General features: G+C 41.0%; 1 protein-coding gene across 5 annotated transcripts; it reads left to right on the forward strand.

Moving 5' to 3' along the window:
• The first annotated feature begins 78 nt into the window (after positions 1-78).
• pip4k2aa (phosphatidylinositol-5-phosphate 4-kinase, type II, alpha a) lies at positions 79-27,894 on the forward strand. 5 transcript variants are annotated; one of them, XM_061758238.1, is made up of 11 exons: positions 79-1,088; positions 11,335-11,432; positions 11,547-11,643; positions 13,061-13,213; positions 13,350-13,496; positions 13,573-13,611; positions 18,781-18,897; positions 22,608-22,721; positions 24,763-25,006; positions 25,098-25,201; positions 25,374-27,894. In XM_061758238.1, exons 1-11 carry the CDS (start codon positions 948-950, stop codon positions 25,452-25,454), a joined length of 1,335 nt encoding a protein of 444 aa, XP_061614222.1. In that variant the 5' UTR covers positions 79-947; the 3' UTR covers positions 25,455-27,894. The 5 variants fall into 5 exon arrangements, with proteins under 5 accessions (XP_061614222.1, XP_061614224.1, XP_061614223.1 ...); XM_061758240.1 differs by having other exon boundaries at positions 18,781-18,888; XM_061758239.1 differs by having other exon boundaries at positions 18,784-18,897.

Consider the following 27,894-nt stretch of genomic DNA (forward strand, 5'->3'; position numbering starts at 1 on the left):
GGGCCGGGGGGGGGGGGGCTGCAGCGAATCAGCACGCAGCCCCCGCAAAGCCCAGTCTGAGGCTGCCGGAGTGTCAACTCCCCTCTGTCGAGCTGTCACTTGACAGCAGCAGCATACATGCACCGGATTGAGGTCGCCTGCCGCTTTACGTTAAAGGCGTCGCCTTCGTTGCGTTTCCAACGGGGCAGCGACATTAAAGGACGACAGCTTTGGCATCTCCACGGGCGCAGCACGAAAGCGTAGGACGAAGGTTTTCGCTGCTAATGCTAAGCGCTAGCCAGCTAGCTTGCGGACTGATAGCAGGTGTTCGGCGGCAGACCGGCGGTGCATTTAGCTGGCGAACGAAGGTCGGATGAGCTAACGTTAGCTGCCGGTCAAGACGATCCGTCTTCGGTTTGCCAGAATAAAATTGCCAATGGAGTAATTTTCGCAAGACAACGGCCAACACTTCCTATGTCATTTTATGCAGTGTTGTCGATTTCTTCACCTCCCCCCCCCCCCCCAATCCCCCCGCCCGCCTTACGCCGTTATGGAGTCAACCCATATCATCGCTAACTAGCCTGCCGCGGCTATGCTAATGCCAGCCCAGTAAGGCTTGACGTCGTCGCAGGGCTGCGGAGTTCCACGAGCCGAAAGGCGTGCTCGAGAATGCACACTGAGGGTCTTGGTGGACTGTCAGCCGAAGGAGAGGGACATTTTTAGCTTCAACGTCGCCTTTCCCTCCCGCCCCCTTTAGTCCTTGATGAGATTGGGCCATATGGTTTGAGCCAGGCTTGTGGTGGATATTTGATGAAGAAAAGGATTAGGACATTTTGACCCGAGATCTGACTAAATGTATAGCACTGTTATCAACTGAGTCGTGAGGTGGTGGCCGCCGTGCCGGTGAAGGGAATAGATTCTGAAGCTTAACCCACGGACTGCAGTTCCCATAACCAGCTTGCAAAACGATGGCTTCGGCGAGCAGTATTGCTGCAGCCATTGCTAGCAAAACCAAGACCAAAAAAAAGCACTTCGTTGCCCAGAAAGTGAAGCTCTTCCGTGCCAGCGATCCTCAACTCAGCGTGGTGATGTGGGGAGTCAACCACTCGGTAAGTCTGATCATATTTCAAGTGTCATTGCGCATATTATTGTCCTCTCCCTTTTTATATGACATCCATATGTAAAGACGGCTCCGTTTTCAACAATTGTTTTGTGCAAAACAGCCCAAATTATATTAGGCGTATTACTACTATCCACTCATCGGATGATGTGTGTTTTGAGCAGTTAATACTCGTGGTTTCCTGTTGTGCACATGGAGGCCAAGCTGCAGGGCTCGATGTCATGAGAGAGCGCGCATCTTCAGTGCTCGTGCTTATCTCGCTCTGCCTCTTCCTTTTTTGCATTGGGTCACTGCCCGTGGTTTGATCGGAGTGCAAAACGCAACCATTGAAAGACAAATACAATGTAGAAACACACTTTTGTTCAAACAAAATTATGTAAAGCAACTTGACAATCAGAATCATCTTTATTTGCCAAGTATGTCCAAAAGACACACTGGGAATTTGTCTCTTGTAGTTGGAGCCGCTCTAGTACCACAAGACAGTCAATTGACAGAGAACACTTTAGAGACATAAAGACATTGACAAAAATAGTCACTGAGCAATAAAGGGTTGCTAGTTATCTGGTAATGCCAGTACTATTATTATTATTATTTTTTTTACAATTATGCTAAAAGATGCAGTGTCCTCTAGCACTTAGAGCAGTTTGAAAGACTAATCTCGCAGTAGTCCGGTGCAATGACACATTACAAAAAAAAATATACTTATTTCCTTTACGAGTCAATTTGAAAAATATGTGAGAGGGATGTAATATAATATAATATAAATTACATCATTCAGTCGTTTTGGGTAGGAGTTTCCTACCCACTCTTCCTTGCAAAAGTAATCCAAATCTGTGAGACTGAGGGTTTCTCTTCTGCGGAGTCCTCTTTGGCTCACCCAACAGATGTTTTCAATGAGAATTAGTTTTAGGCTCTGGCTGGTCCTTTATGAAACTTTAATTTTCCTCTGTTGGGTTTGGATGTCTGCTTGGAGTTGGGCTAAATTTGTAGGTCTCCAAAACGCATGTTGGGAAATTGTGTTATGGTGTGATGAAACCATAATTGAAGTTTTTGCTCACCATTTCGACATGTAAGTTTGGTGCATGGTGTTGGCTGCATCCAGTGTGTCTGCCACCAAATGGTGAAATCATGATTCAGACAGTTTTAATTTCTGCACATCATTCTTCATGGTTTTGTTGTATGGGGAAGTGGTTGGCAAGCACAATGAGAAAGATGGGGTCCTTAGGAGATAGATCACTTTACGTTTATTTTACCGATCATTTTTCTAATTTAAAAAAAAAAAAAAACTTCTGCGAAGCCCAGCTCTTGGCGTGAGGTGTGTGCACTGCTAATCCGAAAATATTTTTGCTAACCGTTTGGCCTTGACGGAGGTTGTTTTAAAATTGAATAGCCTTTGCCTTGGAATAACTGAAAAGGCCAGTATAACTACAAAATCAAGACCTTAAGCATCTTGGCTTTTATAGTGTAACGTTTCGTTTTGACACATTCATCTAATTAGTGGTGTAGTTTGTCATAGCTTGTAGTGACATTAATTTTCTAGTTCTGCTTGTCTGGTACAGGAGCCCCAACGGGTTTAATTTGATTTAAACTGGTGCAACCGGCATTTGCTGTAATGTCACGTTCTGCCAAATTTTAACTGGAGGTCGGAAGCTCACTGTACAAGGTATAATACTTGTTTTGTTAATGTTAATTTGCTAATTGACATAATGCCTTCCTGCGTGTAAATGAGCACTCATTCATTTTACGTACCACTTAGGGAGCAATTATGTTTGTATGACGGGTAGATCTTTTTAATAGGGTAGAATGATTTTGTAAAATAATCTAATTGCAATTTCTTTCCCTCTATCTTGCGATTGTGATTCAATGTTATATACAGTATATATGTGATTATTTTTTTCAAGGTCCTCGTGTATTTTTCAACAAACACAAGTAATAAATTGTGTATTATAATAAGCAATATTAGTTTTATGTAGGCTTTACACGATCAGGATTTTTGGGACCGATCAGCAAGTTTAAAAAAAAACGATACCAGATCACCGATCCGATCACAAGATGGAGCAATGTTTCTATTTAAATTCCGTACCGCTTATCCTCACTACGGTCGCGGGCGTGCTGGAGCCTATCACAGCAAACGTTGGGCGAAAAGCGGGGTACACCCTGAACCGGTCGCCAGCCAGTCGCAGGGCACACAGAAACAAACAACCATTCGGACTCACATTCACACCTACGGGCAATTTAGAGTTTTCAATTAACCTACCATGCTGATTACTACCTTCTTATGCCTTCGGCCGCCTTTGGCGTAATAGAAAAAATATCATGCCTGTCCACCTATTTGTTCTACTAAGTTATGACTACTTGCAATTTGAACTATGAAAGTAAAGTTGCCTTCAGTTAAAGTTAGCAAAAAAGAAAGATGAAACAAATAAGTTGGATATTGGAGAAGTGAAATCTGGTCTCTAAACAGTCATCTTATAGTCCATCTGTCACGTTTACATTTTTGTGTTTTCTCACTGCTAGCACTTTTACTTCTTCATGGAAAAGTCTCTTTGTTTCTTTTCAATTCAGACGGCGGAGACTACCTTCAGTTGTACTTCTACATGTGCTACCACTCTATTTTTATCTGTGTCCTCATTATGTCTGAACCCTGTGGTTATGAACAGAAGGATGCAGAAATCCCCACTGACAACAGTGTTTCCTACAGGTTAAAAATGGCGGCATATGGCAAGTCAGTCGCCAAATTCAGTCAAGTTTAAATGTGATTTGTTTGAGCGGTTATGCTTGTTATATAATGCAGTAGTGGAGAGCCATATTGGATGTGAGAGATGAGTCACAAAAGAAAAAATACAGAACTGGAAATGACCACAAACAGGTCTCATTTTAAAAATACAGTGTTATATCGTGCACATGGAATGGCCCACAAACATGAATTCTTGTGCTCATTGAATGGCGTAATTAAGGCTGTCCATTAACACAAACAGTATTGTAGTAGTACTGGGCTTAAATGACAAGTCTGTGTCCTAAAGCTTGTGTGAGCTGCTTCAACCTGTTAATATTAGTGACTAAATGTGTAGCAACAGTTTGCAGCTGCACACTGATTATCCAGGCTCCAGGGCCCTAGGGTAAAGTGGTTTCAAGAGAACAAGCATTACTTCCTAGAATTTGAAAAATAAAAAAAAACTTGCCTAAATCAAAAGTTAATCACGCACAATCAAAAGCTCTAGCTGAGACAAGTTCCTATTGTAAACACAGTTCAAACATTATAGCAGCCTTACTGTTATCTATGGACACCCCTTTTCTGTTCTTTGACACGATAGCCACTTGCTTTGTGCGCTTACGTATGATTAATGGGTTCGCAATTCATAAACATCTGGGTAATGATGTAATAGCCATATAAATAGTCAGTGTAAGGTTAAGTCCACACTCCCACCATTAAATGCAGTTACCCTGTAACCTTTTGATGCAGGCTGGGTAAAGGTCAAATCTTCAATTAGTAGGCTCTCCATATGTTAAATGTGATGATCATTGTGTTGTATGAATGTCATCTGTCATTCAGAGGGACATTGCGGACTGGTGCACATAATGCTGTTTGTGTTAAATGTGTTAGGAAATATTTGGAGAAAGTTTGGAAGCTGGAGTTACTGATGGTGTAGTGGTACACTTTCCTGACTTTGGTGCGGGCAGCGTGCGTTCAGTTCCCACTCAGTGACGGAGTTAATGTGTGTGCAAATGGTTGTTTGTGTCTACATGTGCCCTGTGACTGACTGGCGACCAGTTCAGGGTGTAGTCTGCCTTTCGCCCGAAGTCAGCTGAGATAGGCTCCAGTGCCCTGTGACCCAAACCAGGATAAGCGATGTTGGAAATGGATGGATGGCAGTTTAGAAGATGTTGCGATGCTTATATAGGCCATTTAGTCATAGAGCATATATTTTATCATGTGCTTTTCGTGTTTTACTGTAATGAGTTCAATATAGAGCAAATTTTGTGAATATGCATATAAAAAGTGTGATTCTTCTAGCTCGAACAAGATTTACAGCTGTATTGTTCATTGTTATTTTAGGGACGACATACCCGAAAAGTTGTATTTCCTAATTTCTGTAGGGAAACATCTGTCTCCCTGCTAATATTTAATTTGTATATATTAATTATGCCTTATGAAAACCCATACACTGTAAGATATTCCAGAACTGTACAAATTTAAAATTCAGGTTGTTGTTTTTTTTCACCAATTTATAGCTATAACACTCTCTTTGAACTTTCTGTCTTCTTTTACCACTACTTACATCTTGTCATCAGCTAAGAGCGAGTCATCATTTTGTCAAAGTTCAGAGATAGCACTGTGCCATGCTGCTGCTGACAGAGCACTCTGCCTCACTTGCTTCCTCTCCAATGGAGCAATAGCACATACTTTCTTCACTCTGGGCCGGAAAACTAGTTTGCATTACCATGGAGACAAACAGGACGTGGTGGTATGAAATTAGTCTTCAAGTGTGACAGTTGTAGGGCAATGAACCATGCTGGAGGCATTTGATTATAAACAAGGTTCGTATGAATTGAGAATATGACAAACTTGACAGAAACAATTGCTGTAATTAGACACTGAGAGAGTCCCAAGGGAAACATTACAAACGCTGTAAAAGTAGCACAATGGCATTATTTAAAGAACCTACTTATGATCTAAAACTTAATAGTCATTTTCATAAATGTATTTCTGTTTTCTAGTTAAATTTTAGTACCAAAAATACAAAAGGTGCAGTTGAGAATTTTATTTCAGGGCGTCATCAAAGGAAACTGTGAACCTAGTTTTTTTCTTTTTTTTTTTTTTTTTTAATTAAAAAATGTAAGTGAATGTTAGTCCATTTTTTATTTATTTTTCACATGCATGGGTCAGGTTTATTTTCTACAGCCTAGACGAGCATTCATTGTTCGAGTGTCCTTACAGATGTGTGTGTGCCTATTGAATAAGAGGAGGCATTGTGAGCAGCTGTGTGATGTCGCGACACTCATTACCCAGGATGCATCTGATGGAATACCATCACTTTGTCAGTGCCTGTCACACCAGTCCTCAAAGGTTAAATCAAGGCAACTAGACTTTTCGACAAAGAAGAGTCCAGTTCCCTCAATTCAACCTTTGCAGATGACTACGACCAGGATGCCAGAGAATCTACAAAGACATACTGTCCCACTACTCGCTAGTGACTAGTGTGCAGAAATGTAGACGTGGCATCTGTGGACTCTTTTGAAATACCTTTTGAAATGTTTTAATAATCCTCGAGGTAAAACGGAGGCGCCGACAGCCAAATCATCTTTTCCGGAGGGAAAAGTGGTTTCTAAAACGCCCCAACCAAAATACGTCATGAATCTTTTCGGGTGTTGTGGCAAAATCTGCTACTCCCCCAAAAACTGCAACAAGGAGTAATGATTCGATTGTGAGTCGCTGTTCATTACTGTCAATGCGAACAGCGAAAGGGATTTAGAGTCTGAGCTCTACTCAAAAGTATCCATCATATTTCTGTATCAGTGTTAGGTTGTTCACAATGCAGCTCGAACGCTGATTGGTTGAAACGGATATGCCACATTCTGCCAAAGTGTACACAATAGCATGGGATAGATTTTTTTTTTTTCTGTTTTACATTTAAGACAATTTAGAAAAGAGCTCTTCATATTTTGTCATGGTTCACTAATTTTACGACTCAAAGTGAAGACATGAAGAAGGATACCAGCTTTTGATGCCCCCTGGGAGATTAAAGTGTACTTTGGACACACTGCCTAAAAAGGTACACTTTTTCATGGCCACCTGAGCTATGCCAAATGCCTTCATAGGCCAGTCAGTCAGTCATGCTGAGGCCATGCTCCATGCCAACTGCTCCTTCATGTCTGACCCTGATGTGTTGTCTACCTGCAAAATGGCTGCACAAGGGTAGCTGCAGCCTGAGCTTCCCGCACTCCGCACACTGTAATTGAAGTACCTAACTACTAGTTAAAAGCAAGCAAAGCAAAGCAAATGTATTTATATAGCGCATTTCGTACACAAGGTAACTTTACATAATTAAATGCATTGAAAAACAACAACAAAAACAGCTTGTAAACATTTCAAACAAAGAGAAGGAAAAAAATAAAAAATACAATCAAAACAGCGTACTGTGCAAGAAATATCATTTTGAAAGTGGAAATGCTCTAAAAAGCATGGGAAAAAAGACGTTTTTAACCCAGACTTTAAAACATGCACATTTGGAGCTGACGTCAATTCTGTTGGCCACTTATTCCATTTGTGTGCAGCATAATAGCTAAAGGCTAAACATGGTGACGCACACCATGTTTGCTTTGGACACTGTGCTCCACTATTTGACCTGAGTCTGTCGATCTCAGAGCCCTACTGGTTTAAATTCAAATAGGATTTCATTCATGTATTCAGGACCTAAACCGTTTAGTGATTTATAGACCAGTAGCAGAACTTTTAAATCTATTCTAAAGCTGACTGGAAGCCAGCGTAAAGACTTTAGAATTGGAGTAATATGCTCTGACCTCTTTGTTCTGGTCAGAACCCGACCTGCAGCTGCAGCTGTTTAATGCTCTTTTTAGGGAGTCCAGTCAGAACACCATTACAATAGTCAAGTCTACTTAAGATAAAAGCCTGGATGAGCTTCTCCTGGTCTGCTTGACACATGTAAGCCTTCACTCTGGATATGTTCTGCAGATGGTAGAAGGCAGTTTTAGTAATTGATTAGATATGACAGTTGAAAGTCAGGTCGGAATCTATCAGAACACCAAGGTTTCGGACTTGGTCTTTGGTTTTTAAAGAGAGTGACTCCAGGTATTTACTAACAGCTATCCTCTTTTCTTTATGGCCAAAAACAATGATCTCAGTTTTGTTGTGGTTTAATTGAAGAATATTTTGGCTCATCCAGTTATTTATCTGTTTTAGACAGTGACACAACACCTCAATTGAACTGTAGTCATCTGCTAGCTATAACTGTGTGTCATCTGCATAGCTATGATAGTCAAAATTAAAGTTCTGAAGAATTTGACCCAAGGCTAGCATATACAGGGTGAACAGGAGGGGTCCAAGAACTGACCCTTGAGGGCCCCCATGGGTCATTGCCATTCGATGAGATTGAACAATTCCAATGGTTACAAAATAACTCCTTTCCTCCAGGTAGGAACTGAACCATTTAAGGACTGTTCCATTTAGTCCTACCCACGTTTCCAACCTGTTCAGCAGTATATTATGATCTACCGTATCAAAAGCTGCACTGAGATCCAACAAGACCAGAATTGACACCTTTCCGAGTATTCAACCTTATATCATTTAGCACTTTGATAAGGGGATATTCCAAACAGGTATTTGATGAGCATTCCTCAAGTTTCTTATTTGGTTTTCCGACTTCACGTCACGATAGCTTAGCGATTAGCATGGCATATCCGGCTTTCTCCTGTTGATTACTACTTGTCCTCTGTTCGTGATAATGATAGTTGTCAGAAGTGTAGCTTAGTCGCTACCCTGGAGGTGATGATTCGTAATTATGCTGCGTTGATGTGGGATGTGTAGCGAACATTCACCTCTGTGGCTAGTCATTGTATTTAGCCTTGTTAGCTGTAGCTCGTAGGTAGCTGCGGCAGCGCGTAATAGCGTGCAACAAGCATTCCTCCTGAACAGCGGAAAGCAGCGAGGTTGGGCGACTTCAATGTGGATGCACGGTTTATTCCGTTTTTTATTCATTTATTTTACAATATAGTGTACACTTACTTGAATCATAACAACATCCAGTTTCAGAGAACAATTTGTTTGTTGATGCCGAGGCATGCTAAAAACAGTGCAGTCATCCTCGCCCCGAAAGTCACCAATCGACTCAGCTCAGACAATAAGACTGACTGAAGATGCAAATGGTGAGGCATTTTTCCAAGGGTGAAGCAGTCGCCAAGGAATGATTAAGCTGCCTTGAACAATGTTTTGACTGCCTTCAATCAAATATTTCATCCCTCAAAGAAGAGACCAGAGCAGTCCGAGCGGATAATAAAGCTTTGGAAAACCGCACAAAAAAGTGGAGCACTCATTTAGGTTACAATTAGTCATTAACGGCAGTGGAAGTAAAATTAGTTGACCTGGAAGATTGTAGCAGGAGAAAAAAAATGTGTTCATTTGAAGGAAAAGAGGGCCCTAATGGTACACAATATCTAACAAATCAACTGTCTTTGTGGTTCCCCACACAGAGAGATCCACCGACAGAAATCATGCAAAAACATTGCATTGGACCCTTGGTCTCATGAGACCAGAGAATCTTATTTCTCACCAACTTGGAGTCCTTCAGGTGTTTTTTTTTTTTTGTTTTTTTTTAGAAAACTCCATGTGGGCTTTCGTGTGTCTTGAACTGAGGAGAGGCTGCCATGATTCTCATGCTCTGACATGCACTGTGAGCTGTAAGGTCTTATATAGACGGGTGTGTGGCTTTCCTCATCAAGTCCAATCCAAAGAAATGGACAGCACCCAAGTTAAATATGAGTGTCACAGCAAAGGGTCTGAATACTTATGGCTGTGTGATATTTAAGTTTTTCTTTTTTTAATAAATCTGCAAAAATCTCAACAATTCTGTTTTTTTTTCTGTCAGTATGGGGTGCTGTGTGTACATTGAGGGAAAAAAATAATTTAAATGATTTGAGCAAATGGCTCCAACATAACAAAGAGTGAAAAAATTAAGGGGGGGTTGAATACTTTCCGTACCCAGTGTGTGTATATATGTGTGTAGCAGAGGACTAGGCATCGAAACTGGGAATCGAAATTTTTCAATTTGAACAATTCCGGGAGAACCGGAACAGGAGTCCCGGTTCCAATCGGTTCTTGATTCTCGATGCCAAACCTTAGTCAAAACACGATAGTCTGATTAATGTCACGTTTGTGGAATAAAATTTCAACATAATAATTCACGCAAGGGGCGTCGACTGTTGGGTAAAACATGGTTGCGCCAGTAGAGAGTTACCTGCTACATGTGGGCTCCATTTAATTGTTAGTATATGGGTCATTCCACTGAAGTGGTACACAATTTGTGACATGTAAGAAAAATTTAAGAACTTGAATCATTTTGTTGAAAATATATTAGTAAAATTTAGTTGAAGTCGCTGGCTACCAGCGCGCTGCTGAATGATACAGCTCTTGTTATCGGTCCAGTATTTTTTGTATCGGACCAATGTGTGACGTATTTTTTTGCCAATATCCCGCCGATAGTTATTGGTCCGATTAGTTATCGTGCATCCCTACTTGTAAGTTAAAGCAAAAAAAAATCAGCTTAATGACGGTTCGTATCTCGAAAAGCTTTTAAGACAGGTCACTCATATCTCAAGCCACCACTGTGTATGACTTTCTGAAAATGTTGATTTTTCTATTAATTTTCATAGAGCCAGCAGATGGCCATTTTCTCCTCTGGAGAAAAATGAAATGTCAAAACACAAGACACGCAAGCCACGACTATCAGATGAAGAGTTCCCTGCCCTGTCCTAATCACTTTACCCAATGCTCCAGCTTAAAACACCATGGAATGACCGAGAATTGCAGGCAGCGAGAAAGCACGAGTAGTATCATCACCTCTGTCAGTGTTCCAGCAAAGCATGACTGTGAGAAATATTTAAGAGCTGAACCAGAAGCTTATAAACTGAAGTCAATAAAAGGGTTTTTATTCAATTCAAGTTCAGTGAGTAGTACTCTTATTTTAGTAATTGTAGCTGCACCATGAGAAGAGCCTGCGCGTCGTCGTAACTTTACCCCTTGTGACCGACCCGCTTCCCTGCACGGCCGGCGCGGTCGTTGAGGAGCGAGCGGCAGGCCCTCATACCACATGGAAACCCTTATGTGTGTTTGTTTGTTTGTTTGTTTGTGTGTTTGTGGTGTCTGGCCGTTCTGGCAAGATTTTCACCTTTTTCCCTTCAGCTGTCCTTCATATCTGTCTGTATGTTACATCAGCATGAAGAGCTCCTTCTATAAATGGCTTGGGTTGCTACATATGCTGACATTGATAGGCTTTGCAGAACAAAGCTGAGCTACGTTGTAAATTAGCCCTAATATCTTATCAGGGTTGCATTTCATGGGTTATAAAGGTGCAACTGATTTAAGAGGATTTCTGCCACAAGGTTCTGAATTTGAACTCATCGATGGTCTTTGCAGATTTACACAGAGATCACCATGTATGTAATAATTGTAACTTTGAAGTATCTTGCATTATCACCAGTCTCCTTTGTTTTTCCTGCAGATAAATGAGTTGAGCCATGTTCAGATTCCCATCATGCTCATGCCAGATGACTTCAAGGCCTATTCTAAGATTAAAGTGGACAACCATCTATTCAATAAGTAAGATCTTTGTGTTGTGTGTATAGATTTATACCCTGTTTGCATTGTCAATTTTGGTATTGGACCCAAAAAGTTCATTTCACAATTGTGTGGTTGCTGTTCTTCCTTGTGCAGAGAAAACATGCCCAGCCATTTCAAATTCAAGGAGTACTGCCCCCTGGTGTTTAGAAACCTGAGGGAGAGGTTTGGCATCGATGACCAGGATTTCTTGGTAGGAAAATGTACCCAAATTTAAAGTTTAAAAGAACACCTTTGCTAAATGTCTCATGTATTTATTTAGACTCTCTGGTACTATTGACTGATACTACTATTACACTTTTGAATGAAGCAACTGCTAAGCAAAACCATCTCATACAATGGGTATACTGATTACTGAAAAAAAGAATCTGTGAAAATCACAATTAACTACAAAAACAAAGGTTACCAGAAGTAGCATTTATTCTGTTGGGCCCACATCTCAGATTTCTTGGTTTTGTTTCTCTCTCTCTCTCTCTCTCCCTCGCACTCTCTTTCTCTCTCTCTCTTTCCCTCTTTCCCTCCCTCCCTCCAAGACAACCCCCACTGCTAATGCCGTGAGTTGGCAGAGCTTGGAGGTCATTGTGTCCCAGCTCAGTGCAGCTGTCCATCTTAAATGTTTATATTGGTGTTTAAGTGCTGTAAGTGGGCAGTTGCGAGTGTTAAAGACTATATGATAATAGCCATCATTACAGCCAGTTGTTTGCATCAGCTTCAGTGCTGCTGCTTTTTTTTTATTTTTTTTTTTCTTCCTACAAAACACATTCAAACTAAGATCTGAATCTTAGCAGAACTGAAGTATGGGCCAGCCTTTTCATGCAGAAGCATGTTGTATGGCATGTGCCTCAAAGGTTATTCCTCTGCAGCAAAAGATGCTAAGAGTTTGAAGAGGGTAGAGGTAACCAAGGGTAATAGGACATCACAAATTCTTGAAGAATGAGGCACATAGACAGGATGATGGGATCATGTTACTTTGAGACTTTTCCAAAGTCTGGACAGCAGCTGCTTTTGTCTGTGTATAGGTTTGGTCAGGCACAATGTGTGGGGTCAGAAAGCCACATGGTAAAATAGTAGATTGTTTGAATAAGCAGCAAAAAATGAAATTGAAAAAAAGTAGTCTTTGTCATAAGGAGTACTTAGTATTGCTTTATTTATTCCTCTTACTTGAGCTTTGTCAAGTTGCAAATGAACACAGATCCAATTTTTTAATGATAATACCTTCTCATTTGCTGGCATAGTGAACATTTGCTGAAGTGTTTTTTTGTTTGTTTGTTTAAAATGCTACACGAGCAACTTTCACTGAAACAAAGGACATTTTCAAAATTATTAACCCATTTGCTTATGGTTGTAAAATGTAAAGATGGTAAGTTCAGACAGCCAAATAACTGTGGTCTATAGAGGAACCTACAAAGTAATTGCTGATATCATTCTGTCTTTGGCTACTCATTCTGCAGTGTTACGTTTATGCTATCTTCTAGGTGTCAGTAAGAATACAAACCTTATAAAAGATTCAGTATCACACTGACAGAGCATTTTTTTTACCACCCCACTTACTATTCTTCTGACTGTATTTCTGGACAAATATGATGAATTTTTTTTCTCCTTCATTGTAGAACTCCCTGACTCGTAGTGCTCCCTTGAACAGTGAGGCCCAGGGACGAAGTGGGGCTCGTTTCCATACTTCGTATGACAAGCGCTATGTTATCAAGACCATCAGCAGTGAAGATGTTGCAGAAATGCACAACATTCTAAAGAAGTACCATCAGGTGACATATGCGTCATAATAATATTAAGTTATTGGCCTTGGTTTAATTCAAAGTGACTGCTACAATGTCTTTTTGACACACAAGAGCTTGCGTGATGTTTAACACGTTATTTGATTGTTGATCATTTATTTTGCAGTTTATCGTGGAGTGTCATGGCAACACACTGCTGCCTCAGTTTTTGGGGATGTACCGGCTCACCGTGGACGGGGACGCAACTTACATGATTGTTACACGGAACGTCTTCTCGCACCGCCTTTCCGTCTTTAAAAAATATGATCTCAAGGTACAAGGGAAACACAGAAAAATAAACTACAGTAATACCAGTAAAAAACTATTTTTTATTTTTTTTCCTCTTCCAGGGTTCCACTGTGGCACGAGATGCCAGTGACAAGGAGAAGGTACAGTCATCTGGCAAATGTGGTTTGGCTATGAAACACTCCTTTAAACATTATTGAGGATCCTCATTTTACCTGTTACTGTATATAATTAACAGCATTTTGACAAGCTTAGTGTTTGGCTAATATCATTTAACAGTTAAAAAAAAAAAAAAAAAAATGTATACAATTGCTGGCATGTTGATGTCCATTTTTATTTTTTTTTTATTTTTTTTTTTATTTTATTTTTTTAATCATTCCTACCACATCGGACTGCTACAAATTCATCAATCCACTCTGACCCATGTACAATATGTTGTGGACAGCACAAAGCACAGAAATAAACAGAATCAAATGTCCCTATTATCTGGGTAATGAATGTAAATTAGCATGAATATGTCCTCAAGGGATAATATTTTTTTTTGTATTTTGTGCGTTAATTAAATGTTAATTTTATATACCAAAATTCTCTATGGAAAGACATGGGGACAATCAGAGATTACAGCGAAGAATCTGTTATTTAATTGATTTTTATTGCCCAACACAGTTTCGACCAATTCCAATACAACTGCCATCACCCAAACAGTTAGACTTATTCCTTTGCCCCATTCCCATCTTGTACCCTGCATGCTGTGTGTGTTTCTTAGTTTGCTTCAACCTCTCAGAACCTTGCTTCTACTGCTCCATTAATCCCCCTGCTTGCTGTTTGTGTGTGAAAGATTTGTGTGTGAGTGGGTGCATGCGTGTTTTGAATTCTGTTGAGTATATATACCTGTGTGTGTGTGTGCGTGTGCGTGCGTGCGTGCAGAATCATCTTTATTTGCCAAGTATGTCCAAAAACACACAAGGAATTTGTCTCCGGTAGTTGGAGCCGCTCTAGTACGACAACAGACAGTCAATTGACAGAGAACTCTTTTGTGACATAAAGACATTGACAAAAAAAAAAAAACAGTCACTGAGTAATAAAGGGTTGCTAGTTGTCTTGTAATGCCGGTACATTTTTATTGAATTTTTTTGACAATTGTGCGAAAGATGCAGAGTCCTCTAGCTCTTAGAGCAGTTCGAATGACTAATATTGCAATAGTCCGGTGCAATGACCATTGTGCAAAGGGCGCCGAGACTTCAAGGAGTGTATGCAGTTTAAAGTGACGAGTAGTGCGATAATCTGGGACAATGTTGATTGTGCAAATGTTGCAGATACTCCTCAATCAGTGTGCAAATGGAGCAGATGCTACCCTGGCATGAGTGGCCAGTATTGGTCAACAACAGATATGCAAATAGTGCAGCGTGGCGAGACTACTACAGTGAGTGCATGAGTAATATATAATTGGCGCCACAAAAATGTGACAAGGAACGAACGAACGAATATATATATATATATATATATATATATATATATACACAGATACTGTCAAACTCATTTGAAACAGGGTTTAAAAATAACTTTCTCTATGTTGAGGTCTAACATGCTGACCTTTATGGTATATAAAAAAATATAATATGGCTGACTGATTATCACATCTGTTCTGATGACCCAGGTTCAAATCCAGCCTCGCCTGTGTGGAATTTGCATGTTCTCCCTGTGCCTGCGTGGATTTTCTCCAGGTACTCCGGTTTCCAAAAACATGCATTGTAGATTAATTGAAGACTCTAAATTTCCCGTCGGTGCGAATGTGTGTGCAAACGGTTGGTTGTTTTTCTATATGTGCCCTGCGATTGGATGGTGACCATTTCTGGGTGTACGCCGCATCTCACCCAGAGTCGGCTGAGATGGGCTCCAACACGCCCACGACGCTAGTTGAGGTTAAGTGGTACGGAAAACGGATGTATATAAATATATACATACAGTACTGTGAAAAAGTATTGGCCCCCTTCTCAACTTCTTATGTTTTTTTTTATAGTTTCCCCACTTTAATGTTTAGGATCATCAAACAAATGTAAATATACCCAAGCCTGATTACCTCCAGATCTGGTCAGTCAAGAAATCATTTAAATAGAATCTATCCCGACAAAATCAAGTCGGACAAAATCTATAAAAGCTGCTACAAAATGGCACGATAGAAATTCCAGAACAGTCGAGAAATAAAGTAATTGACATCTATCAGTCTGAACAGAGTTACCAAAGCCTTAGGATTCTAGCGAATCATAGGGAGAGCCATTATCCTCACATGGAGAAAAATTGGAGCAGTGGTCGTCCTACAAAGATTACCCCAAGAGAACGCCAATGACTCATCCAGGTGGTCAAATAGGACTTCTAAAGAACTGCAGGCCTCCCTTGTCTCAGTTAAGGTAATTGTTCATGACACAACAATACAGAAGAGACTGGGCAAAAATGGCATCCATAGCTGAGTTCCAAGACGAAAAGCACTTATTACTTATTACTTAAGCATATAGTAACAGTATGACTCTTAAGTGGTGTTCTCATGTTTATCTAACTTGTGGGTGAAAGAACATCACACAGGAATACCGATTCCGATAAAATACTTGGACGCCATACAAAAATACAGGCATCAATGCATAAAGAAATCATCTTGTGTACATACCACTCTTCAAATGAAATGTCCACATTTCAAATTACAACATTACAGCGGCTGCTCAGAAAAATACATAATTTTACCAGATCACTAAGCCGAGGAAAAGAAACTAAGTAGGAGTCCCGTGATTATTTTACTGCACCGTTTTCTAAACCTGCCTTTGTCTTTCTGTGTTTCTGACTTAATTTTTTACCTTAAGCCAAGAAATCACTGCAAGTAGGCAGTATCCAATTACTAATGTTCTAAAAAAAAATAAAAACTATGACAACACTAAAGAATGATATAAATGGGTCATTCCTTCTATGCGGCCCGGTACAGTGGACCGGGGGATGGGGACCACTGCCATATACGAAAAATTGTATGGACGGGGATATAAGTGCACGGTAATATATGATTTGACAATGTCTTTTTCACAAAAACCCGTGGGGGAAAACACAGAAACTACTAAAGCTTTTTGGGAAGGATTCAGCCAGCAAGAAAAAGGTTTTTCCGTTCTCCTTTTTGCCTCTTCACTCAACGTGTACCGTGAACGCGTCTACAATACTGTGAGTCTTAGTGCAATGCTGTGATATTTTCCCACGATATCGCAATAATTATCGTACTGTGAGATTAAGACAGTGATAAAACCAAACCATGCGCTCTAGTTATCGTTATACACACATAAATATATATATATGCAAGTGTTGGTGGTTTTTGGCCACTTTAAAATGTAAATGATGGCAGGTGTGTGTGGACTCCCATTTATTAGTATTTTTTATTTTAATCAAACGTTACTGCCGAGTTACTCAGTTAGCGTAATTTATCATATTAATTGCTGCAGCAGTTAACCAAGGGAAGGGTCTTGCCGACAGTTTCAGAAAGTTTAAATCCCAGAGACTTGTGTGTTAAGGCTGTGTATGTGGGAGCTACTTTTTTTCTGACTCAGAAGGGTTCAGACTTGCTATTTGGATTTCTGGTAGCTTAATTGCCGTGCACTATGGAGTGGGATGAGACGCAGTGAGGTGTGTCAGACCTTGGGGACTCCATGAGCTAAATTTAGCCTTGTCAGACAAAATACAATTCTGGGGTTTTATAATGAATCAACATGTTTTGACTATAACTAATGTTTTACTCACCAAGCAGCATCCTTACAGCTCTGAGGGGAATTTAGTATTTGTTCTACCTTTTAATGTATTCTACTTATTCACTCATTGCCACTTGGATTACAGTGCTCTTTCCCACTTGTGCAACCTCAAGCCATAAAAGGCTGCAAGAGTATCCACCCAGGTGAAGGATATATTCTGTCCGCTGCTGCTGCTGCGACAGTGGTATTTTGTTTGTAAAACACTGGAAACGGTTTTATTTATCAGAATGTGTATGTTTATGGCTATTTGAGATTTCAGCAGAGGCCAATAGTGTGATGTCTTGCTTGGGTTTTGGCTCATACATTCAATGTGGGGGGAAAAAAAGTGTTTCCACACAAAAAGCTGAGGATATGTTGTGGTCATGGGAAACCCTGCATTTGTACTTTTACTTTTTACTTTAGTTTTATTATCTTACATGTCTTTGAATACTAAACAATAGAACGACAACATGTGGTGGTGGTTCACCCTGCTCCAGGTACTCACTAAAGCACTCTTGACTGCGTGTGACAGTGTTAACATCAGAACCTTTCAAGTGTGGACACCTACACGCATTCCTATTGTGAGTGTGCAACAAGTGAAAGACGAACACTTGCAGTGTGTGTTTTAAAATGGCTTCAAATACTCATACAGCAAGCATGGCAGGGTTCTTTTCTGACTGCATGACTGTCTCCCTTTCATGCATGCATCTGCATGGTATATACTAAGTTCTTCTGCATCTTTTTATAGTTACGTTTTATCCAACACATTTCAGCGTGTGAACACCAGCCCCATTCTGTTCCCGTTGATTTTCACCCCATATATCGCATGTAGTTTTCTCTTAACCTATCCATGATTTAGTACAAACGGGGTGGGTAAATGTGTCATGTCAGTAATTAATGAATTAAAATGACTATGTTTATATTTGGAACACCTCTTTGTGTATGTCGGCGCTCGTTTCACACCGGCCGTGCCTGATATCTTAGTGTACCGCGCCGAGGTTAAGATGTGACTGCTGAGTGGACTGCCTTGACAATAGATTAGCACCCATTAGCTTAATTGTACACCCATAGATATAGCCCCAAACCCGAAGAGTTTCTATTTGTTTCCTTGCTCTGCTTAGCTTCGGTCCACATCTCCTTAGAGCAGCCCTGCCAACCTGCCTCCTTTCTTGGTCAGCTGCTGAAAGGGACCTTTTTCAACAAAACTGACATTCGTGCATGTCGGGCGGAGTCATGAAGATTCCCAACATGTTCAGTGGAGGAATACAGACAAAGATGATTATTATTATTACTGTTGATACATAGTTAAATGGAATTTGATGAATTGTGGCCGAGCCAGCTGACCAATCCAAAAAGTTTGACTGGCCAAAAAGGTTTGTCGCATTGATACCCTCTCCAACCCTCTTCCAATTTTTAAATGGGAAAAAAAAACACTTGTGTTCGTTTACATTTTCAATACTTGGCGTTTACTTCCAACTTCCTTCCTCCCTTCCTCTCTCCTTTCTTCTCTCCTTCCCTCCACCCCGACCGCCCCTTCCTCGCTCCCCCTTGTTCTAGCAGCCGCCCCCACCAGAGGATGTGCCCCTGCGGCCCAAATCTGGTAACGTTCAGCAAAGGCTGCAAACACTGCGGATCGCTACGCGCTTTTACTGCGCCATGAAACACGTAAGAGATGTAAGACAACCAGGGCTCATATACCAGGCATGATCTATCTAACCAATTTTCCTTTTTGTTATTTTTTTCTGAACAAGATTCCTTTCTTCTCCATGGTGCACTGGTTTTTAAAGGTCGTACGTTGCACACGTTTCTTTTTTCCAATTTTTCAGTGAGATCGTTCAATCAATGGCACCAACTTGTAACAGGGAAGAGCAAAAAGTATGAATATTGTGTGCATAGGAAGGTCAAACGGCATGGTGTGTGATCTTAAGATATATGAAGTATATAGATTACATTACAGACAAAAGGTAGATTTTTATTTTTTTAAATTCAAACCACTCAGAAATGTGTTGCTGTCTCTGTCTTGGAGAGTCATAGAGATGATGCTAGGCTAAGATGGAGAGAATGTGCCTTAAAAGCATTAAAGCGCTGATGAGATTTACTGGCTCGCTGCCTCTCTGTTGGCCAACCACTTTGTTTCGTGGGGGGAAAAAAATTGGCACTCGACAAGTAGCTGCCTTTGGTACTGTAGTTAAAAGGATATCCAAGAGATGACTCAGAGTAGACAAGTACAGCATGTGCTGTTCATCTGACCAAAACACCGTGACTCGAGTTTGTATTCTGTATGTCCTCTTAACTCCTCGGGGCTTACAGCACGGTTTACCACCTCGCAGTTTGAGAGGATACAGTTTTATGAAATGGTTCTAGACGTGCTGCTAGTAATCAAGCGGTTTTAGGCTGAGTTTGTATAAATTCAGGAGCAATATAGTATAAATAATTGAAGAGGAAACCTGTTCCAGGGTCAATCTGCCATCATCACATCATTCAACATTATTTCTCTGCTATTCGTAAAACGTAGAATCAAGATTCCAATACAATGTATTTGGAGTTGCATTGCCTCACGCGTGTTACACCTGACATTCTTAACTGTAAAAATGAACAGTTTTTCATGAAAATGTAGATCAAATTCCAACTTGGCCCCAGATGCCTTTGACTTTAGAGGTTGCACTGTGTGTATTTTACATGAAAACACTGATCAAATGCAATAACACGGACTTAAAACAGTAAGATCTTGACTTCTGTTTTAATGGACTGCATTGTGACTGATGTGAGTCTATATGGCAGAGGGAACTTGGATTTGTACAGGTAAATTGTGCTAATGTACAAGGTATTTTAATGTATTGTTCATCTTTCTTCCTGCCACTTGTATGTGCATGTGCACTACAAACAGCATTAGCTCTAGATATGAGGTTCAGAGTTCAGACTAAAATTAGCCGCATTGATAATGTGCTGGGGGGCGAACAAATGACGCACATTGTCAACTATCCAGCCATTTTTTAATTGCCCATTTGAGGTCCATGTCTGCATATATGTGTTCAGATGTCCTTTTATGTGAGATGTTTTCTGTGCTATTCTGTGTAAAGGTGTAGTCTATAATTGTATGTGTGTATGTATGTGTGTCAAGTCTGAGCTCTTTCTACTGCTACAAAGTCTGCTTCATAGTTGTATGTTGCTGCTCTTCTGCTGCTGCCATAGAAACGCTGTAGTAGCCAAACTGCTGCTGAACCCCCCCACCCCCTTACCTCATTGATCTCTGATCGCTGCTCTCCTTGATTTTGAGTCACATTACCCCAATATTTAGACACTGAAGGAGTGGTTATTTATCTTAAATGCTGACTTAGGAGTTATGTTTAAAATCAGCTGTCAAACTGACTCCAGCCCACTGCAGACAAAGACGTTTCTTGGCTTTGAGTTTAATATGCAAAACAATGTATGGATCTACCAGATGCTTAAAAAAAATGTCAAAACAAAAAGCAATTACGGTAATATATGAATAGACCTGTCCTACATATTCATTTTAAAAGGAAAAAGACGGGAAATCTGATCACTTGTCAATACTGCATCAGATGGGTCTGTACATTCCTATGTGCATGCTGCATGCTTTATGCACTCTTATTACACAATTGATAATAGTGTGTCTTGAAAAGAGGTCGGCCTTGGTTTGGAGAGACTGCCTGTGCTTGTTACCTGGACTGACAGGCATATCTCACAAGCCACTGGTTCCAAAGCCTCAATTATACTGATGCTGGGTGTTTCAACATGCTGCAGATAAGATTTTGAATTCCGTCTTGACTTACGGTATTTCAAAGAGAAACGTACATCTTGAAATGCCCACGTAAACTATGGAATGTCATCTATGGTATTCTATAGACTGTGCTGTTTTTCATACACTGGGGAAAACAGAACAGTAATAGTGATGCTGGTGTTTCATTTAATAATTTAGTTTAAGTTAATATGTTGACTTTTAAATCAATCATTACAAACTATATGTGAAACTGTTACTTTGTTATAGAGTCTAGTTTAAATGGATGACCATATACAGTGTCTTGAGAAAAATGAATTCATACGCCTTGAATTTTTTCACATGTTGTGACCTTACAATCACAGGCTTGACTGTATTTTCGTGATTTTATGTGATAGACCAACACAAAGTAGCACATAATTGTGAAATGGAACAAAAATGGGTTTTTCAAAATTCTAAGCGAATATATATCTGAAAAGGACTCCGATACCCCTCAAAACAATCCAGTGTAATCAATGCCAAAGTCGCCTAATTAGTAAAAAGAGTCCACCTGTTTGTAATTTATTCTCAGTGTGTATGCACCTGTTCTGTGAAGGCCTCAGTGGTTGGTTAGAGAACCAACAGCATCATGAAGACAAAGGAACTCATCAGACAGGTCAGGGAAGTTGTTGTGGAGAAGTTTAAAGCAGGGTTAGTTGAGTTAAAAAAAGATATATATCCCAAGCTCTGCGATTGGCTGGCGACCAGTTCAGGGTGTACCCCGCCTCTCGCCCGAAGATAACTGGGGTGGGCTCCAGCACGCCCGCAACCCTAGTGAGGGGAAGCGGAACGGAAGATGAATGAAGGAATATCCCAACATCATACTGTGGGGATGCTTTTCTTCATCAGGAACATGGAAGCTGGTCAGAGTTGACGGAAAGAGAGAAGGAGCTAAATACAGGGCAATCCTGGAAGAAAACCTGTTGCCGAGGCCGCAAAAGTCTTCAGACTGGGAAGGAGATTCATCTTACAGCAAGACAATGACCGTAAACATAAAGCCAAAGCTACAGTGGAATGGTTTAGAATGATCCAAGAATATTCATATGTTAGGGCACAGTCAAAGTCCAGACCTAAATACCATTGAGCATCTGTGGCAAGATTTGAAAATTGCTGTTCACAGACGCTCTCCATCCAATGTGGGGATCTATCCAATGGGCAAAGGTTTCAGTGTCTGAATGTGCAAAGCTGGTAGAGACATACCCCAAAAAAACCTGTAGCTGGAATTGCAGCGAAAGGTGGCTCTACGTAATATTGACGCTGGAGGGGCTGAATACAAATGCATGCCACATATTTCAGATTCGTATTTACTGAAAATCTTGAAAACTATGAATAATTTCCCTTACACTTTACAAGATGTGCTACTTTGTTTGTTAAATCACCTCAAATCTCAATTTAAACAAAACATTTACATTTGTGGCTGTAAGGTGACAAAATGTTTGAGGGGTATTTATATCTTTTCAAGTCACTGTATCGGTGTCACTTGCAAAAAAAAAAAAAGAGCCGCATTTCATAGCACCAATATTCTGGCATGTTTTTGCCCAGTTCTCTCCACTGCCTGATTCAGATTTTCCCAATGTGACCACTAATCTCCCATTCTAATGTTTAGGCTAAGGAGCTGCCTACCTACAAGGACAATGACTTCATCAATGATGGTCAGAAGATCTGCGTCAATGATGAGAACAAGAAAATGTTCTTGGAGAAGCTTCGGAAAGATGTGGAGGTACGTCTTCCACATACAGAATGTCAGCGAGCCGGGAACTTGTGTTGATGGCTCACTGAGCCAGTCGGAACTGGACAACCGGGAAAAAAATTAATCACCCCTTTGCACACCAGCTGGCGATCCTGAACTCAGTGCAATAAAAAGCAAATGTGACTCCTGGCATTCTTATCGAGGAAACAATGTTTTGAAATGTCATTATTCTTTGTATTATTATGTACCGGTATATTGTATGTATTAGTGTTATTCATAATTGAAACAAATTACCTGTTGTATCACGCGCTGACCATTTCCACCCACATGGTTCCACCTCATGGTTTTTTTTGTTACTATTTAAGTACCCGTCAGCACTGCAGTCATTCAAATGCTGCCATGCACACTACAATTTGATCAAATCGTCGTGTCTTTCTTCGATCATGTGATATAACCTCGCATTTTGATTGGCAGTAAACAAAAATTATTATCCTCCGTTCGTGGAGGATGATCATTTAAATGTTTAATTTTGGAGGAAAGAAAGGTAAATCACAGGTGTGCCACAAAGCAATTTTTATTCAAAATGCTGCCCTCCTGGCTTTAAGAAACATGGGGGGGGAATAATTTTGTAGTCAGTCGCTTTTCTTTTGAGCAAGTAGATGGGGGGGGGGGGGGGGGAAATAATAGAATCGCTCAATTCTGAGGAAACAAATTCTGGAATCATGAAAACCAAACAAGAAAAACAGTCCAACACTATACCAGTAGTACTCAGCTGCACCACCTCTGGCTTTTATAACAGCCTGCAGTCTCTGAGGTGTGGGCTAACCAGTGACAGAGTATTCGTCATCAATTGGGCTCCAACTTCCTCTTATTGCTGTTACTAGCTCAGCTTTGCACGTTGGAGCCTTGGCATTGACCATTTGCTTTCATTTTCACCACAGATTTTCGGTTCAATTGAAATCTGGACTATTTGCACGCCGTGACATTGGCATTATGTCTTTCTTGAAGAACGGTCTTTACGGTTTTTGCCCGATGGCAAGATGCGTTGTCTTGAAAAATGATGTCATCGCCAACCATCCTTTCAATCGATGGAATCAGACAAGTGTCCAAAATTTCCAATTTTAATGTAAACTTATGCATTTATTGAAGATGTAATGACTTCCATCTCTTGGAATGGCTCCAAACAGAAGTTCCAGCCCAATCCAGAGTTGCGATTCAGCACTATCACTGTCATCCAGTCAACCACAGTCCATGATTGCTTTTCTTTAGCCCACTGTAACCTTCTTTTGTTTCTGTTTAGGTGTTAAGGACAGCTTTCGTTTGTAACTAAATCCAGTTTCCTTTCGGCAGTTTCTTACAGTTCAGACACAGACGTTGACTCTTTTCCTCCCATTCGTACCTTATTTGTTTTGTTGTGCATTTTCTATTTTTAAGACATTGCTTTCAGTTTTCTATCTTGACACTTCCCTTTTACAACAACCAACATCTTTCCCAACATTCCTTGACCTTTTACCATGTTGCAGAAGTTTTATGGTTCTCTCTCTCGTTTCATCTGCCATCTCTCGTGTTGGAGCCAATCCAATTGGTGCGACAGCTCTCCAATGTGTAGTACCCCGCCTCCTGCCCGATGATAGCTGGGATAGGCTCCAGCACGCCCGCGACCCTTGTGAGGAGAAGCGGCTCAGAAAATGGATGGATGGAATTAAACATTTCACTGTTGTAACGGCCCTCTCAGGGAAATCATAACTACAATGCGGGCCGAGACAAAAATGAGTTTGACACCCCTGCTCTAGATGTTCTTTTTTTTTTTTTTGCGTTTCTAAAGCCACAAGGGTGCTATTTTTGAAAAAAGAAAAACATTTGAGGAACGTCCGTGAGTTCCCTTTTTTCTCCAAAATTAAACATGTAAATGATCATGGGTGTGGTGATTCCTTCGTTTGTGCCAGGGGGTTACATAGATTGTCAGATAGAACACTGTCATCCTCTTGCTGAAAACATTCTCCCTCCCTAAACCGCTCATGCCTCCTATGGTGTGTTGCTTGCTTCAACCGCCCCCTTCCACTATCCCCAGTTCCTGGCGCAGCTGAAGCTAATGGACTACAGTCTGCTGGTGGGGATCCACGATGTGGAACGAGCAGAGCAGGAAGAGGTGGAGAGCGAGGACAACGAGGCCGAGGAGGAGGGCGGTGAGAGTGACGGGGGGGCCATCGGGACCCCTCCTGACAGTCCGAGCAACACCTTGGACAGCACGAAGCCCCTGTCCCCGGGAGAGTTTGATCCAACCATTGATGTCTACGCCATCAAAAGCAGTGAAAGTGAGGCCCAGTGTGCTGCTCCGTCACAAGGCCCGAGCTCGAGCTCCCCCTGGTGGACATGGACTTATTAGGACTTGGTTTTGTCCTGCAGGTGCTCCCAGGAAAGAAGTTTACTTCATGGCCATCATTGACATCCTGCAACATTATGATGCCAAGAAGAAGGCCGCCCATGCCGCAAAGACGGTCAAACATGGCGTAAGAAGCTAGATTTTTGTATTACATTTTTTTTGTATCGTATGCTTATTACAAGACGACAAACTTTATTTCAGAAAAGCGTGGAAGTGCAAAACAATGCTTACAGACGAATGAAAACCAATCCCAAATGAAGCTCATGAATGTGAAATGATTCATTATTTTCTCTCTGCAGGCAGGAGCCGAAATCTCCACAGTGAACCCTGAGCAGTACTCCAAGAGGTTTTATGACTTCATCACAACTATTCTGTCATAGCCCCCACGAGCACCAGGAGGTGCCGAGGCTCACGGGGAGAGGATTTGTGCAGTGGGTTGTAGGGTGGAGACAAAACATGATGGAGAGAATGAAGGTGCTGTGATGTCTTTGTATGACTCTCCCTTACCCATCTCCTAACCTCTCCCTGTTTGACCTTCCTCTTACAGTGGGATGCCACACCCTGCAGCAGCTAAAACCTTGTTTGTTTACATTCAACCCCTCCTTGAGTTTTACTTGTTTGTTTTTTTGACTAGACTGTTGTCAAAAGCGTCGCCCCCTCCCCCCAGAATGTGTAATTAGTCGTCTGTGTTGTAGAAATGTGGCTTTTATTTTGCCTTTCGCAACTCGTACAGCTCGTTTTGGTGTTTGTGTCAGGCTCACCCTTATGCTATCAGCCGGGGCTGGGGGGGGGGGGGCATAGGGGTGTCAGTTACGGTGAGGTTGGGCGGTCAAATGCAGCACAGAACTCAGGTGAGAGCTCCAGGCAAGGTGGCGTGATGTGAAGTGTTATGCTGTGCTTTAGAGAGTAGAAAACAAGTCTTCCAGTAGGCGTTCAGCGAAAACAACCAACAGCCCCCCACGACCCCCCCCCCCCCCACCACATCCCTGCTGATTCCCACATTCTTTGTGTTTCATCAATTCATGTCCTTTTCCGTTGTGCTCTTGCCATACGTCGATACAGCGCTTCTCTCCACGCCGTGCACTCTCTCTCGTCATTTTTGTTGTGTCGCGGACTGAAGAAATTTGACTAAGAGAAGTACTTTCAAGTTATGGGGACGGGGAATGATGCGGGTGTCGCGCGCGTCTTCCCACATCGTAAAAGTAACTTCTGGTGCAGCGGTCTCTTCGGAGTCAGCAGCAGCCATGAACAGGCTTTTGCCATCAGCACCTTGTGTTTAAAAAAAAAAGAAAAAAGAATTACTGCACTTTTTTTTGTCATTACGGTCCATAACAAACATTTGACCTTTTATTCCATTCGTTTCAACTAAGAAGAATCCTATGAATGTGTGGAAAAGCTGCAGGGACTTTCCTCCATTTGGAGACCAACCACAAAAGTATTGAAATGGGACAAAGGGTGGAGAAAACCACTTTTTCCTGCTGCGATCATATAAACCACAATGCTGCCTCGCATCTATAGGAAGGACAAAGCTAGCTTCCTCTGGTAGCTTCCATAAGGTAAATGCAACTTTTTCCAAAAAGGCTTCTTTGATCATCGGTGGAGCAATGCTTCCTTCCAGATAGTCGAAAACATTCAAATGAAACAATTAGAGGTTGGTTTGCAAAGATGACAAGCAATCCGTTGTCTTTAAGATTGGCACAGCCCCCCCCCCCCCCCCCCCCCCCCCCCCCCACGCACACACACACACGTTTCCACTTTTACAGTGCAGCACCATCACATTTTTTTCCTTTTTTTGTTTTCAGTCGCCACTTTCAGACTTTTTCCGATTTCTCTTGACATTTGTTGAGGATCACAATAAAATCGAATCGTGAGCTCAAAATGGATTTGTCCCCCTCACTGCTGCTTCACCTGAGCTGCAGCCGGAGGAAAAGTGTTACTGCAATATTTGCTTACAAAGCATCTTAAAAAGGAACCTTGCCCAGTCAGTAGTTGCAAGACGAACATTTGCTTCCTGCGTCCGACAGCGGCACATGCCGGATGACCACTCTTGTGTGTGTGTGTTTAAAATATTTGTGGTACAATAACGCTGTTTTCTGAAAAGCGTAATGATGCAGGCGCAAGTTTTCCCATTTGTGTTGGAGGGTTTTTGTATATTTTGCACACAAGGAAAGGAACCAAATGTTACGAACAACAACCCCAATTATTCGACGCGGTCTTAAGAAGGGAAATGCAATATACGTATGTGTGTGTTTGTGTTGAAGTGAGAAAAGTGGTTTTGCGCGTGACGTGTAGTACTTCTGTATAACTAACTAAAGCAAGTAACATCCTCTTCGGCCCGTTTTAACCCGTGGAAAAAACAAATCCCATCCCAATACGTTTGTGTAGATATCAGATTATATTCACATTTATATTTTTACATTGGATTTTAGTCATGAAATATAGTTGTATTTAAAAGAAAAAAAACGAGTCATCCATGGGGATTAATGACGGTGCTGTGGTAAATGAAGAATAATTATGCTTGAATTTCTAAAATGCTTACTCTGATGTGCTAAAAGAAAAAAGGAATTTAAAAAATTGCATGTCACAGGACTAAATTTCCTTTTCTCTCTAGTTAGTGTTGTCTGTTTAGGTTCTTTTTGTGACCCTACACTTTTGATGTGTGAGCTGTTCTATGTCATATAGCCCCCCCCCCACCCCACCATGCTTTAACTGTTTTCATTGTTACACTGTGCAAGATGTGTGCCTTTATACTCTGGAAATTATTTAATTTTATATTTTGTAATCTTTTTTTAAAATAAATGTCAAATGTTCTTTTGATAA

Source organism: Phyllopteryx taeniolatus, chromosome 20 (genome assembly GCF_024500385.1).
Source record: "Phyllopteryx taeniolatus isolate TA_2022b chromosome 20, UOR_Ptae_1.2, whole genome shotgun sequence".
NCBI lineage: Eukaryota > Metazoa > Chordata > Actinopteri > Syngnathiformes > Syngnathidae > Phyllopteryx > Phyllopteryx taeniolatus.